The sequence below is a fragment of the Solenopsis invicta genome, chromosome 4 (genome assembly GCF_016802725.1).
Source record: "Solenopsis invicta isolate M01_SB chromosome 4, UNIL_Sinv_3.0, whole genome shotgun sequence".
NCBI lineage: Eukaryota > Metazoa > Arthropoda > Insecta > Hymenoptera > Formicidae > Solenopsis > Solenopsis invicta.
The window spans coordinates 5,074,039-5,090,579 of record NC_052667.1 but is presented as its reverse complement, the minus strand read 5'-3'; the positions used below and the strand labels follow the sequence as shown (position 1 = coordinate 5,090,579).

Sequence of the window (16,541 nt, the reverse complement as noted above, 5' to 3'; positions counted from 1 at the left end):
TTAGCATCCCATTCATGTAATATTAGTAAACATTTTTATAATTAAGTAAATTTATATTCAAGATAATTGTGAAGAAGAATTCTGGCTTGAATAGAAGACAGAATACACATAATGAATATTTGGTTTATATTTCTAATATTCTATTTAGAATAAAACATAGCTAGCTGATTCAAAGTTTTAATTTGTGCAGAAGATATCATTAATATCACAATCTGAGACTCGTGTAGCCATATTCGAAACTTATGATGAAAAATTTAGTATATATAAAATTTATATATATATATATATATATATATACATATATGAAGATATAGTAGTAAAATAATTACTCTAAAAATAATTTGTGTGTTGACTTTATGATAATATTGTCTATTTGATATTATACGATAGTAATGTAATATCAATAGTCCAGTAAATCTTGTATTTATTATCAAGAAATATCTCCTAGTAGTTACAATTTTTACATATAGGAATTTCATATTTTCATAAGCAGATTTCATACACAATATTTATCCCTGAGATTAGTATAATAATCATTCTTTGTTTTATACATATCAGTGTTCTTCGATTTTTAAGAGCTAACTTTAAGCATAAGCGATCCATTCTTACATTTATTAAATCACATACACACACACACACACACACACACACACACACACACACACACATATATATATATATATATATATATATATATATAAAATATGTTCTAGTGCGCATCTTCTCTCAACATTAAACTTATAAAATATCTTGAATTAGATCTCTAATGAATTTCATATAAAATTTTCTTAGAAACATCTGGTAAAAATTGCAAATCGTACTTGTAATATTATTGAAAATAATTTGGCAATTTTTATGAGAAAATGTGCGATGTCTACAAATACATGTATAAATGATGCATGTACAATACTCAATTTCATGAAATACGTCCGGAATATATCTATAACAAATTGTATGTCTATGTAGCAGTGTGTCAATTATAATGGAACATATTTGCAGAAGCGTATTACACACATATATATACCCATACTTATTTTGGATAGTGAATCCTTTAGAAGAAAAGGTTTTTTTAGTTTGTATGATACTATATCAATATGTAATCTGGTAATTTGAAATATATGTAACTGCATATTGCAAATTGCATAAATTTTTTGGATGCTGCTTAGGCGAATGTAATTTGATCGCGATTCTGAAACTCAAGTTTCAAGAATGCCAACGGGACAAAATTATATAAATAGAAAAAAATAATTTTTTTCTCTTATAATCTAACAATAAGCATTAAAAAAAAGATAGAATTATTTAAACCAAAAATTAAAGTTATTATTGGTAGAAATAGACATCAAATATACTTTTACCGATATTAATACAAAAAACTCGAGATTTTAATACAATTCTTCAAACGAAAGTAGGCAGAAGCATGGTAAAACCTGTTTTTCTACCATGGGCGGAAGAAGTAATTTTTTGAAGGAATTTGAGGTAGTTTCTCCTTTCTCCATCGTTCTTTTCAGAGTCGCAGTGTTGAAATGATAAGGCCAACGCGCAATAAAGTGTATGGCACTGCAAGAAGAAGAACTAGTTTGTTTGGATTAACAAATTAAAATTGTATGTTTTTACTAAAAATTATTAATTTTTTTTATAATTCTATCATTTATTACATGTATATTATATAAAATTCCTTACAATTTTATTTATACTATTTAATTTGTTCACTTTTGACAAAATAAAAATAAATAATTTGTTCAATAAATTGTTTCAGCAACATTATTTTGAATTTGGACAGATTTATGTCGGCATTTATATTTTGTATTCAAATGAATTCGAAAAATCTGAAGCGTTGTCCAAAATTGTCGAAATGAATTCATGCATTTCCATCCATTTCAATTCATTTTCGTTTGCTGGGTGAGGTCAACCCACCTGCCTATTTAAAGATTAACAATTACTGCAGAAAAATCAATATACAATGCAATATTGAAAAACATTCACTCTTAATTATCATTCTACATCGCAATATTTCAAAATGTTCTTTCAATTCGTTCTATGCTATGGGCAGTAAATTTTCGGAACGGAATCTCAAGGATGTTTAGATTTTATCTCAACTACGTGAAATAAAGGCATTTAAAGTTTGTGTAGTTTTATAAAATAGGTCGACACGATGGTTAAACGCGTAAACATCCTCTATTTCTTTCTATTCAACGATATAATGTTGAGTAAAGAGAGAGAGAGAGAGATTGGCCCTCTTCACGCTATACAGACATGATACAATTTTCTCTTGAACGAACACGTATTATAATAAGATCCTACGCATAATGGGGGAATATAAATAAGAATAAAAATTAGTTTTAGGTTCAAAATCATAAACGTTTCTCAGATTTCAATCTGAGAAATATCTATTTTTGTCGTGCGTATAATAAAACACAAGCCAAAGATGCAAATTGATCTTGAGATCTGAGAAATGACTATAATGAATTTTAATCTTAGAATCAGTTTCCTCAATAAACACTGTGAATAAATAAGTTATAAGTTTCGTATAACACATTTGTGTGTTATATCTTATCTATTGTGCGTTAAGCATGTGTATAAGGAAATTGATTGACCATTTTAATTCTTATTTTTAATATTTAATAATCCATCGTATGCGGGCTTCTACGCATACGATCCTGGGACTCGGCATCGAAATGTCGGGTAAGCGAAAAAGCAAGAAGCAGATAGCATCAGATGGCATTGTTAGCAACATTGACTACATTTATACGGTTCGATTTCCGCCGAAGTTATAACATTGATATTATGAAACTAGCGTTCGTGCGCTCCAATCAAGTTATAATTTAACGTGACTTCGACGTAAATCCGGCTGTGTAAACATAATAAACGTTTCGATGAAGTCACGTGATTTCCCAGGGCAAAGGAATCTAGCGGGTAGTGGCAGTATTGTTGCTATGCATGAACATGACACGGTAGATATACCTAGATACACCGTACTTTGTTAAAACCGTTAGGACTATATTTCATCGTTTCTTTTTTTTCTCCCCCACTGAGAAAAAAAAGATAGCACGAAGCGTACAAGTACGTACAGGTTCGGTTTCAGGATATAAAAAAACAGAACAAACCTATTACGTCATACCAAATGCCGCTCGTCGATTGACCATTTCAAACGGCATATGTCGCGCCATTTCTCTAACGACTTCAACCATAGCTGCCGAACTGAGGACGAGATCACGTGAATGACGAGCGGTGGGAAATGCGCACAGGATAGTTTTTCAGCGTAAAAGCGCTCCGCGCGCATTCCCACCACTCACCATTCGCGTGGCTCTCGTCTTCGAACTGGCAACTCTCCATTGACCACGATTGACGCTCGAGCGCAATAGCGTCGTTTTGTTGCATAGACGCTGGTAGCTGGTAGACGCGCAGTTCGACTAGCGAACTCGGAGATGAATGTGGCATTAACACAAGATTCGTAACAACAGCATTCATCGATTTGCGTGTTGTTGATCGGTCGTGCAAGACCAATTGGAAAACATCCTCTACACAACACGAGACTCGTGATTGGTCAGGTAAGCTCAATTCGTGATATGTTGATCCTTCTACGTACTCGTATGAGCCTGCATGAGCCACCACGAGGTGTATTGATGTATGGAATGGATGATCGTCATTTCCTTTCGAGCGTGTGTGTTACAGAATCTTTCGAGCGAAGTATCGAGTGTCAAGGATCGAATTACAAGGTGAATATGAGAATGCGATAAATTTCATGCGAAGGATCGGCGTTTGACGACGTAAGGTTTTGTTTATTTTCATGCTCGATCCCCGGGAGTCGAAGAGTTCGACGTAGCCTGTGTGCTAGTGAGCACGAGGCAGCTAAAGATAGGTATGATTCGGTGATCCTACCCAAAAATAAGCACAATGTCGAGAAATTAAAGTTAATTTCCGTCGACACTTCAAGGAAAAACAATGTCGCGTAATCGAAAGTTCTGTAATTTGTGTTCTTTGACGATAGCATCCTTTTTTTAATGCATGCGAATGTATGTATTCTATTATAACGTTTGGTTATAATGATGGGACGTCTTTCTCGGTTTTTGTCAGTGTTTTGAAACGTACATGAAAACATTAAAGATTTATGTGAAAACTCGAACAACATTGAATGCACAGCGATTAGGAAATGTTATGTTTCCAGAATTCTAGAGAGTTCGTAACGGCGTCTTTTTTTCTGAAGGCACGCTTGAGATTGTAGCTTATTTAATTTACGCGAAGCGTATAGTGTCCGATTGTGTACTTACTCGTACTTCGAAAGCATATTCGAGGATGTCGCATCATGTTTTGCTCATCATTTATTAAAAAAAAAAATAAGGATAAAATAACAAAAACACGCCAATGTCTCTAGAATCACATTTTGAATAGAGATCAAAATATTTATTAATTTTTATATTATGTACAGAATTTGATAATTTAATGTTTCTTTTAACTAAATTAATGACTTATAAAATTAATTTAATTACATTAAAAGTTACATAAACAAAAACCTAATTAAAAGTTAATTTTGACAACCATTATATTAAATTAGAAATTTACAAATTTTTAACGTTAAATTATTAAAATAATTATGATATGGATTATCAAATTTAATATTTTATTTAAAAAATAAGTTTGTATAAAATAACAAAGAATATTATTTTTATGTGCAAATGTATTTTTTTTAAAGATAAATTTTGTTAACCTGGAAATAAGTTAATAAAGTACCCAGACAACACAATATTTATAATTTATAAATATTGCTATTTTTTTTTTTTTAATGTTCTATAAATATTTTATAAATATTTTAAAAAAATAAAATTTTTATTCAAAATATTAAATTATAGACTACACATTTTATACAATATTTATGATAAATATAAAAGTGAATGTAATATTTTATGTATGTTTTTATAAATATCTTTGTGATATTTATGATAAATCTTTAAGATTTGTTTAATCTAAGATTACAAAAATGTTTATGGAATATTTTTTGTATTTATAAAATAAATATTTAAATAATTATTATAAATATTTTGTAAATCTTTTATTAATGTTGTGTGTTTGGATAAATGTATTTCAAAAATATTTCATTAAAGTTAAAAACAAAATTATTTAAATCTAAATCAAATTAAAAGTTAACTTTTTAACTTTATTATTTAATTTTTAACTTTTTAATTAATTACTACCAAACCCTGGTTGTTTATAATTTTATTTGCATTTTGAAAATTTTTGTTGTAATATTAGAAAAATGTTTAGAATATTAAGTAATTGGCTAATAAAATTGTAAATTACACTAGTCTGATACATGGCTATCAAGTCTGTTCTTTTTAAGCTTCTAAGCTTCTTTCATTAATCATCTATTCTGTTATTCCTTTCGACGGGAGAAGGATGAATTATGTAAGAAGATTAGGCTTTTCTTACCAGTTTTTTAAATACCTAAACTGCAACCACAAAATCCATAACAATGCAATTCTTTTTAATTACAGAAAAATATTGACCGAATTATTTCTAGAAATATTTGTCCCGAACAAATCTTTCTTAGCTTAAATTGAGATTATAATAAATTTTGTGCTAAATTGTTTTTCAGAGACATTTAATAACATCATTTTCGTATTTTTACGAATAAATCACAAAAATGTCCAAGCACGGAAGAGATAGAGGTTATGATTCCCCAGAACCATCTACTAGTGGTTCACATCGTAGAAAACCTTATGACAGGAGCTCAGATTCGGTGAGTAACACATAATAACAGAAAAGAAACATTTATTTTTTTTAAACATTAAGTTGAAAAAAAATCTTATAAAAAACAAAGTTATGAAATAGCTTATTATGACATAATTTATCCTTTATGTATTTTAAACATTTAAAATCAATTTTTTTAAAATTGTTTTATTATTTTTATTTTAAGAACTTTTGTTAAGTATTAAAAAAAAAAAATTTCTTTAAATTTTATATAAATGTAGAAGCAATCTTTGAATTTTAATGGAGAATCATTCATGTGTGTTCTCCTAGCTTCTTAATCTTTGCTAAATGGAACTGTAATCTGCAACTATACTTTGTACATCTTATAATTGAATATATGGTTTTTCTTTTGCAGGAGCATTCATCAAGAAGAAGTGTTCAAGTATGATTTATTATATTATTTTATTTTCAAGTAATATTTATTCCATATCTTTTCTGTTTGATATATTTAAAAGACGATTATATAGTAACTAGTCAAATAGTTAAAAGTTACATAATAAAAAGTTATTTATAACTTTTGACTTAAATTAGTTAATTTTAAACAAGTTAATTTTTAATTTCAACTAGGTATTTTTAAAACTTTGACTTATAAATTCTTTCTTAAATTAAACTTTTTGCTGTGTGAAAGAAAAATTATAAAAGAAAATAATACAATTAGATAGAGAAGCTCCCTGAAACGATGCTGAATCTTGTATATATACATACACATACATATACACACAGGTTATCTGATATATAATTAATGATAAAATTCTCAAATATATGTAGGTAGAATGAACCAAACTGAGTTGAAAAGTCATGTATCACTTAACTATTTTCGCAATAGTTAACGAGTTATAAATTAACAAAAGATAGCCGAATTAGCCCTGTCCTCCATGAAATTCAAGCGCGCGATGAGTTGTTTAGCGACAATGTCTACGCAAGTACGGCGCATAACGAGTCTTTGCTCTGAATCATGAATGTCCTCTGTCATTCTTATCAAAACAAAATCTTTTAACAGTATAAACAAATGTACTTTTGTACGTATATGTAGACGCGCAATATTATTTAAAGTAATATTCTAGTTTTATCATTAATTATCAGACACCTGGAAAATATATGTATAAACACACACAAAAGCTTATTCCAAGAATTTTAACAATTATTTCTAACATGAAAACGCGAATTATTAATATATATATATAAATTAAATATATAAGAACATAATTATTTTATTATAACAGAGTTTCAAAAGAGAAGCTGATTATGCTATGCCAAGTACATCTTGGCAGCAATATGAACCAATGGAAGATGTTAAAAGTAAGTTTTTTATAGAAGTTTATTGTACTCTCATTAGGCAATTTTTAAAAATTTTTATTACCAACTGTATAAGTTGAACTTTTAGAATAAATGGTTCAAATGTTTTTCATTATTTATAAATATTTAAAAAATACAATAATTATAGGTGAAGCTGGAACTGACATTAAAAGTGACATTAAAAGTGAAATTAAAAGTGAAGCTGGAAGCTCGACAACAGGCTCGGCACGTAGTCGACGTAAACTCGAACCTATTTTTGTTAGTAGACCAAGTGACTTAGTAACTAAGAAAGGTCAGTATAAAATCTTAATGTGTTATGAGTGTATGCATAGGTTACAATTTAAATAGGATGTCTCCAAATAAGTGCTATTGAAAATAATTGCTAAATTATAGGAGATACGAAAAAACGTGTCAAATAAAATTTATGTTTAAGGGAAATATCTTATAATAGATATACACTTCTTCTATGAGGCGGTTTTGAGATTTCAAAATAACTTTTATTTTTTTAAATAGAATTATGACTATATAATATGATTCTTCTGCTTATCCTGTATACATGGTATCCTGTAAAGTCATTCAAAACGGCATTTATTTACAAATACTCTGTATAGATATAACAAAGGACAAGTAAAATTGTTTTTGATTTATATCAATTTATAGGTACATCTGGAGAACATGTAATGTTACAATCAAATCATTTTAAATTACCCACCGTTCCAAACTCATGCTTATATCAGTATCGGGTTGATTTCGAACCCGATGAACAGCGTACATTTATTCGAAAAGGCATGCTTCGGTTACACAAAGATAAAGTTGGCCAATACATTTTTGATGGCACTATTCTGTATACGACTACTCTTTTACCAGATGTAAGTATATCTATATTTCCTGCTATTATAAGCACACTGAAATGGCGATTAAGTACGTTTATAAGTAGTATGTACAATAAAAAATGTAAAAAATATTAAAAATTTTAGAAAATTGAAGTTACAACTATGAGACAATCTGATAATGTACCTGTCGATATTAAAATATGTATGGTGGGAAAGATGTCACCAGATGATCCACATTACAATATAATTTATAATATAATCATGAGAAAGTGCTTGGAATATTTGCGTTTACAATTGGTTGGACGTGATTACTACGATGCTAAAAATAAAGTTAGTATAAAATTTGTATGGATATTTTATTTTTTATGAAAAATTTAACTTTTTTTATGATATTTTAATTCTAATAATTATAGGTAAGTATATATAATTTTAAATTGGAATTGTGGCCTGGCTATGTTACATCTATTAGACAATATGAAAATGATATTCTAATGTGCGCCGAAATATCGCATAAAGTTATACGTCAACAAACGCTGTTAGACATGTTGGAAGAATGTTACCAGAAAAACAGAGCAAACTATAGGGTAAGATATAATTTTTTATTGATATATCTTGTATTTTTGTGTTTTTATTTCATAGTACTATTTTAATAAAAGATTGTATGCAGTATAATTTAAATATATGTAGCATACTTCAAGATTGGATTCAACACATAATAAGAAATAGTAAATATAAAATAAGATTAAAAATTTGTTTAATGTTTCTTTTTCTATATTTCTTTTATATCAATTTTGAAAATAAAATTTAGTCCAAAACTTTTTGCTTAAAAATATTTATTATACATTATATGTTAATATATTATATTACATGTTTTATTCTAAAAACAATAAGAACTATGTACATCTTTAGACTGAATTCTGTAACAATGTAATCGGAACTATGGTACTTACGGATTATAACAACCACACATATCGTATTGAGGATGTGGATTTTGATACAAACCCTGCTTCGTCCTTCACCATGAAAAATGAACAAGTATCTTATCAAGAATATTACAAAAAAAAATATGGTATTAATATAACCAAGTCCACACAACCAATGTTAGTAACAAGATCGAAGCCAAAACAACGAAATGCAGGTCAAGGAGACTTAGTTTACTTGGTTCCCGAATTGTGCCGTGCTACAGGTATGGTTTATATTTAATACACATACAATTTTGTACTAAATAAATAAATATAAAGGCAAGACAACTGGCATAAAGATCTTATAATCAAAGTCTGGCAAACATGTGAATGCGATTGTCCGATATTTTTTCTCAAAATTGTGCGAGAAAGACATATGCAGAAAGACATATGCTATCTCGTAGTTGTAAAGCAAGATAGCATATGTCTTTTATCTCGCATAATTTTGACGAAAAAAATCGGACAATTGCGTTCGCCAGACTTTGATTGTAGCATAGCCACAGAACATATATAAAGAGCATAGTCCTCTGAAAGCGACATCTCTTTATTTTTAAATAACGAAAACTAGTTATACTGTATTAATACTGATAAAAACATGATCTACTTAATTAAAGAAGTAAAAATCTGTAGTTATATTTTGATGGCTTCTTTTTATATAAAATCTGTTTTCAAAAAAACTAATTTTTGAAAAAACGAATAAAATTTATATGATTTTATTTTGCAAATTGCATAATTTTAAATGACAGTATATGATTGATAAAATTAGATCATTTTACACGTTCTAAAATTGTTAATATTTTTCTTTTTCATACTTTTTCCTTGCAATGAGATTTGAAACATAAAATTACTGTGCAGTATAAATGATACATCTCTGTGAAAATAAATAATAACTACGAAATCTTCAACTATATTGTTGACACATGTTTCACAAATTATTTTATATTTTTTTTAATACCTAAAAGTAGGAAAAATAGCGATGGATGCGACAAACTAATAATCATATAAAGTGAGATGGTTCAATTTTAACTTTTTAATTTTATAAACTTTGTTAAATACATAAAAATAGTTTATTACTTTATCAATTTATTTTATAATTAAATTCTATTCTACGAGGTATTTCTGAATTCTACTATTATTGTCTACTGTGTTTACCATGTCTCAGAACTCAATTTCTCAGATGGTCTTTTTGAGTCATATTGTGAAAACACTAATTATTAGAAATACAAAAACAAATTACAAAACAGTACAAATAAAAACAAATTACGAAACAGTATTATAAAAACTGCCATATTATTTGATAGACACTTTCTAGTTTATTTTTATAGTTTTATTATTAGCTTTGTTTAAGAAATATTACCTAAAAACAAAATGGTATGCCAGTATGGCTCGGTTTTTCATTATCTAATTAATTGATGGTTAAATTTTACTTGATGTTTTATCCAGTGGTTTTCATCTGATGATGCCACAGATGAAGCTTATTGGTTAAAACTTCAAGTTAAGTTTAACCATAAGTTAACTATGAAAATAAAAATTAAGTTAACTATGATAATGAAAAAACTGGGCCTATGACTTTTCTTTACATATAAATATTAACTTTTATGTTTTATATATAAATTGTTGTGTATAGAAAAATTCTGCACTGTTGAAATTTTTTGTCTTAAAGGTTTGACTGACACTATGAAAGATAATTTTCATCTTATGAAAGCATTATCTGCTCATACTTGCGTCACACCTGAAACCCGTATTGATAAATTGATGAGATTTAATAGGAGACTTCGTGAAGAACCAAAAGTTATACAAGAACTTAAGGATTGGAAAATGTCCTTGGAGAGCAATTTGATGCAAGTACCTGCCCGGGTGTTGCCTTCTGTGCCACTTTTAACAGGTAATAAATTATATATTAATAAATCAAATGAACAACCTGGACAACCTGGACAATCCGGACAATATGGACAACGTGGACAATATGGACAATATGGACAATATGGACAATATGGACAACGTGGACAATATGGACAATATGGACAGCATGGACAGCATGGACAATATGGACAGCATGGACAGCATGGACAACATGGACAACGTGGGCCATATGGGCAACATGGGCGAGATTTTACCAAGAAAGGAGATTGGACAAGAGATATGCAAACAGCAAAGTTATATTCACATAAGTCATTAAGAAACTGGGTGGTAATCACATGTGACCGAAACTTCCACTCCACACAGGTAAATTTTCATTAAATGAATATAAATGTATAATGTCGAACAAAATATCTCAAACTGTAATCATACATATGTGATCACATATTTTGTTTATATATATATAATTTTTTTTGTTTAAAACGTTATTGTATTCAATGTTTAATATAAACTTTTACAGAACTTTGTAAAGATGCTACAGCAAGTGTCGAATCAAATATCCTTCACCATGGAGTCTCCTCAAATCTTACCTTTACATGATGATAGGGCGGGCGAATATACTATGAAACTTGAAGAAGTTCTTAGTAAATATGTTCCAGATTTAATATTCTGTGTAGTGAGCAATAATCGCAGTGATCGCTATGCAGCTATTAAGAAGAAATGTTGCATAGATCGACCTGTGCCAACACAGGTTTTTCTACAAAAGAATTTAAATGGAAGAAATGCAATGTCCATTGCTACAAAAGTGGCAATTCAAATGAATTGCAAATTGGGCGGTGCTCCTTGGACAATCGACAATAATATAAAGGGTATAATGACTATTGGTTTTGACGTGTGCCATGACGCAAACACTAAGGGCAAAGATTTTTGTAAGTACTTTTTTTAAGTGTTAATTTGATATTCTCATTTTATTCTAACAATTGTAATATTTTTTTGCGAGAATAGAAGGCTTATATCAGTCTCAATGGTTTTGGGTGCAGATTAATAATTTTTAATTTTTACAATTTCCAACTCGAGAGAGGGAGAGGGAGGGAGAAAGATCTAAGTTTGAACCTTGGTCAAGGTGTTACTTTTTCGCAATAAAATAATTTAAAGTTTTTCTGGGAAGGGAGGGTATTATATATTCTTGAAACATTAATATTACTATTCCAGTTTTAAGACTATGTTTTAAGTCTGACAAATATGTGGCGCACAGTTGAAAATTGTAAAAATTAAAAATTATTAATTGGTATTAAGGACTGTGACTGACAGGCTTTCTATCCTTGCGTTTTAATTTCGTTAGTTTGTTGTAATGTATTATTGTGCAATATTTTTTGTCATATTGTTTACATTTTTTAAATTTTATTTATGTAATATAATGTTTGAATTATTTGTGCTAAAACAAATTAAATAATTCTTGATTTTTAATTTTAGTGGCTATGGTAGCAACTATAGATTCAAAATTGTCACGATATTACAGCTCCATTAGCTTATACAGCAGCAGTGAAGATCTTGCAGATCAACTCTGCGTTAATTTATGTAAGGCTGTGATGGCATATCGCAAGAATAATAGTGCACTACCTATGTACCTTTTTGTTTATCGTGATGGAGTAAGTGACGGTCAGGTTCGCCAGGTTTATGAAATTGAGGTAGAGAGACTGAAACAGAAGCTTGAAGAAATGTATTATGGTCCTAACTTCAAGATGATCTTTATCATCGTGACAAAAAGAATCAACGTTCGACTTTTTAAAAATAAAAATAATCCACCGATTGGTACAGTCGTGGATGATGTCATAACAAATCCGCTTAGATACGATTTCTTTCTTGTATCACAGCAGGTCAGACAGGGTACAATTTCGCCAACGTCATACAATGTTATCTATGACAATACAGGCTTAGACGCTGAAGCAGTTCAAACTCTTACTTTTAAGTTAACTCATTTATACTACAATTGCTCAAGTACTGTTCGTGTACCAGCGCCTTGTCATTACGCACAAAAATTCTCGTTTTTAGTAGCAAAATTTCTTCATCGGCCTCCAAGTTCACAGTTAGAAAATCAACTCTTTTTCTTGTAACAAAAACGTTTATTTTTTTTCCAAGTGTATATTATATATATTATCAGGATGTTTTCCAGTAAGAAGTTACAAACATGTAATTTGTTTCTACTGATATGTAATTAATTACTAAAGTGTGCATTTTGATATATCAAGAATTTTTGGATTTTATATTCAATGTTCGCCAATGATTTGGCAGTGTTTCTTGAAAACATCTTGAATATATATTATATACATACATGTATGTATAAGATTTAAGAAAGTATTAAATGTGTTCATGACTTTATTTTATATTTACTCAGGAAATCTTAATGTACCATGAATTGTTCGAAATAAGTATTGAAAGCTAATAAAAACAATAAAATATATACACAAAATTATATATGCAAAGTTTTAAGTTAAATTTTTTTTTATTTTAACATTTAATGATTTAGAATAAAATTTTTCTTCAAATCTGTAGTAAGATTTTATAAAGCATTTTTATGAATATTTCGAAATATAATTTATCATTATTATGATAGTTTCCGATATTAGATTAATGAAAATAACCAAAAATTCAAATATATTCCAGCAATTTATTTTATTTAGATGTTGTAAGTAGCCTTTACTCATGAGATACATATAATGAAATATTTTTTTACGCCATTTTTAAAATATTACGCATACTTCCTAAGTAAACAAACAACGATAATTTTGTAAGAAGTAGTTTAAAAGAAAAGGTACAAATCAAAGTACTTGATCTAAATATTTTTTTTTAGTTTTATATAGTGATATTAGCTGGACGCAATTGCTAATATTAACTGATTTGGATATTACAGTTAAAAAATTACGATAATGTGTTGTTTCATGTTTATATTAATGATTATTCTACAGTTTATTTCATGAAATTGTCATAAATGCAGTAGATATGATTGTTTTAATGTCTAAGACTGTATTTTTTATCGTAATTGTATTTCTATCTTGCACAACAATATGAACAAACGGGATTATATGATCAATATGTATAAATGTTTATGTGATCAATGTCAATATATAATAAAATTATATTGATATGATTTATGAAAGAGTACATTGCTTGAAGAAACAAATGTTTATATTGTATTCATGTGAACTGGAGATTACTTATTAAATAAAAAATTTAATAAATAATTACAAGTGTCAATAGAATCAAAGTTATTTCTGTTTATTGTTAACTTGATAAAAGCTTAGTTCTAAGAAAGCAATTTATCTCTTTAGAACAAAAATTCAATTTTTAATTTTTAAATTTTTACTAAATATTAATTCTTTAATTAATTCAAAGTTCATCACTATTATACAAATTGCAGTGTATAATATGATTTTTTTGCTTAAATTTAATATGTAGTTTCTTTTAACTCGTTGCGATTTTTTGCGTTTCGATTATGTTTAATATGAATGTATCTTTTGTTCTCAAGAAGAATGATGTGTTTAGGTTATATGAAATTAGATTAGAAATAGACGAATGCGCGCTGATGGACACGTAATCATGGAACTTGAAGAATTTGCGAGTCTTCAGTTGGATACACCATTACCTGATCTGAGGGTAATGCTTAATTAACGTTTTTATTCACCTGTTTTACTTGCGTGCGTGTATAAACTATATAAGCTTTTATAATCAGTATTCAAGAATTTTTCTCGGATATTAATGCTAAACATCCACGCAATTCAATTTCATGCATCACCGATCTCATTTAAATATCCTTACTTAGAATGAGGAACAATTGCGAAAGCACTTCTTGGATGCTAACTTGGAGAGGAAACCTATAGACAGAGCGCTCCATATTCTTCTGTAAGTAAATTGCGCGCTTTAAATTCCAATGTAATTAAAAATAATATTGACAACGTCAATAATTAACAATGTTTAAATATATAATTTCTCGCCAATTTAAAATTGGCTTGGAAATATTTTCTTTAAATTGTCGTTTCCGCAATTATTGATATTTTCCTTGTAAGAATCAATTCTGTATAAAAATTAAAAATAGAAAAGTTTCCTACAAAAATCAAGTAAATCTAAAAAGTTAAATTATGAGAAAACAAAAAAACTGCAAACTGTTTATTGTATAAAGATGAGAATTTTTCTCCAGACATAATAAATATTTATCATGTAACTTTTAGATAAGAGCAAAGTTGTAGGCTAATTAATATTTTGAAAATTATTTAAAAGAAAAAAAAAATTAATATTGGACTGGCTTGATTCTTGCGACAATTTTATATATTTATTATTTATTTTGTACTATTTTACATTTACCTTTTTTTATAACTAATAACGAAAAAGAAAGTATAGATATTCAAAATATAAAGCAGAAATTTTTTCATGTTTTATTTACCAAATTTTACAAGTTGCTCTTCACAAGAACATTCTTTTATAATTCTCTTTGTATAAATATGGTAATTTTTTCATATAAATTTAGGTTTTAAGATTAATATTTTAAGGAATCCGTTAAAAAAAAATTTCTGAACTTGGTTTATACTTGCCGGAAATTTTATATTTATTATATTTTTATATTTTTATTTTTTTGTTTGATTTTTGTTGAAACAGAATTCTTCACAATTTAACGGTATTAAGAATGATTTTGCGCTATAACTCAGATTGTTGAAAAAAATAAAATTTGGTTTTTTTTTATGGGAAATCTTTCAATTATTATTTGTTGAAAGTTTTTAAAATACTTTATTCGAGCTTGCACGTGAGAAGCAGTTGCATAGATTGCCTCGATGGATCGATCTGTTAAATTTACCTTGATCGGAAATGCGTAATTTGCCTCCGATTGCCGAAACAAGGTCGACATGGCGTTAATTAAATCTCGCAGACATAAAGTATGTTTTCAAGGTAGCGGATATTCTTCAATGTAACGATGTATTTACGTGATAATCTACGTCCTATCTGGCAATCATTAAATCTTCCGTAAATCCACGAGAAATTATTGAAGTCTTTAAATTTATTTTTGTAGTTTTGACATCAATTTTTTATAATTTAATAAATCTTTATTGTGTAAATCTGTAAAAAATACATATATGCATTATTTATATAAATAAAAACATCACGTGTCTGTAAGAGATAAAGTTCCCAGTAAACAAAATTAATTTGAATTGAAAATTGCAATTTAGTTTTAATTTATCCGAGTTTGCACTTTAGAATCCCGGAGTATTTTTGAATTCAAATGAATTAGATTGAAACGAGCTATTCATCATATTGAATTCGGATGTATTCATATCCATATTATATCTGTTATTTTGGAATACAAATAGATTTGAAAAATCGCGCGAATTCGAAAATGTCGAAATGAATTCATTCATATCCATTTTAATTCATTTTCGCTTTCTGAACGCTGACGATCGCGCATCCGGATGAGTATCCCCGGTACAAATTCGCGGAATACTCGATCGATTTGTGCGTAGATTCTTTTTCCCCGACGCATTCGTCGGGGCCGGCGCATCGGATTGCCGGATGACGCGATCGTTAAATCATCTTTTGTGCCGCGCGGAGAACGGGTTACGCAACAGCGCCCTCGGCGCTGTACTAGCCGTCGTGTGCATCACGACGACGATGCGTCACAGCGACGTGCGTGTGTCTCTCTCGGCCGCTCAGTTGGTACGTGGACCGCGCTCGCGTTTCCTCGCCGTTATCATCGTCGCTGTCGCCGCCGCCGTGTTTCGCGTGCGCGCACGGCCGCCGAGAGTCGGACGACGTGATCGATAGCTCGCCTCGCTCGCCATTCAGTTGTCATTCGCGTACT

At 29.0% G+C, this 16,541-nt stretch overlaps 1 protein-coding gene across 4 annotated transcripts; it reads left to right on the top strand.

The window, feature by feature from the left end:
• Window positions 1–3,330: 3,330 nt before the first annotated feature.
• LOC105195576 (piwi-like protein Siwi) lies at window positions 3,331–13,171 on the top strand. 4 transcript variants are annotated; one of them, XM_011161040.3, is made up of 13 exons: window positions 3,331–3,548; window positions 3,673–3,716; window positions 5,591–5,734; window positions 6,101–6,127; window positions 6,969–7,044; window positions 7,190–7,333; window positions 7,702–7,910; window positions 8,019–8,204; window positions 8,288–8,458; window positions 8,784–9,060; window positions 10,500–11,062; window positions 11,217–11,625; window positions 12,170–13,171. In XM_011161040.3, exons 3-13 carry the CDS (start codon window positions 5,639–5,641, stop codon window positions 12,808–12,810), a joined length of 2,799 nt encoding a protein of 932 aa, XP_011159342.1. In that variant the 5' UTR covers window positions 3,331–3,548; window positions 3,673–3,716; window positions 5,591–5,638; the 3' UTR covers window positions 12,811–13,171. The 4 variants fall into 4 exon arrangements, with proteins under 4 accessions (XP_011159342.1, XP_011159341.1, XP_011159343.1 ...); XM_011161039.3 differs by having other exon boundaries at window positions 3,673–3,859; XM_011161041.3 differs by lacking the exon at window positions 3,673–3,716 and having other exon boundaries at window positions 3,415–3,548.
• Window positions 13,172–16,541: the final 3,370 nt, after the last annotated feature.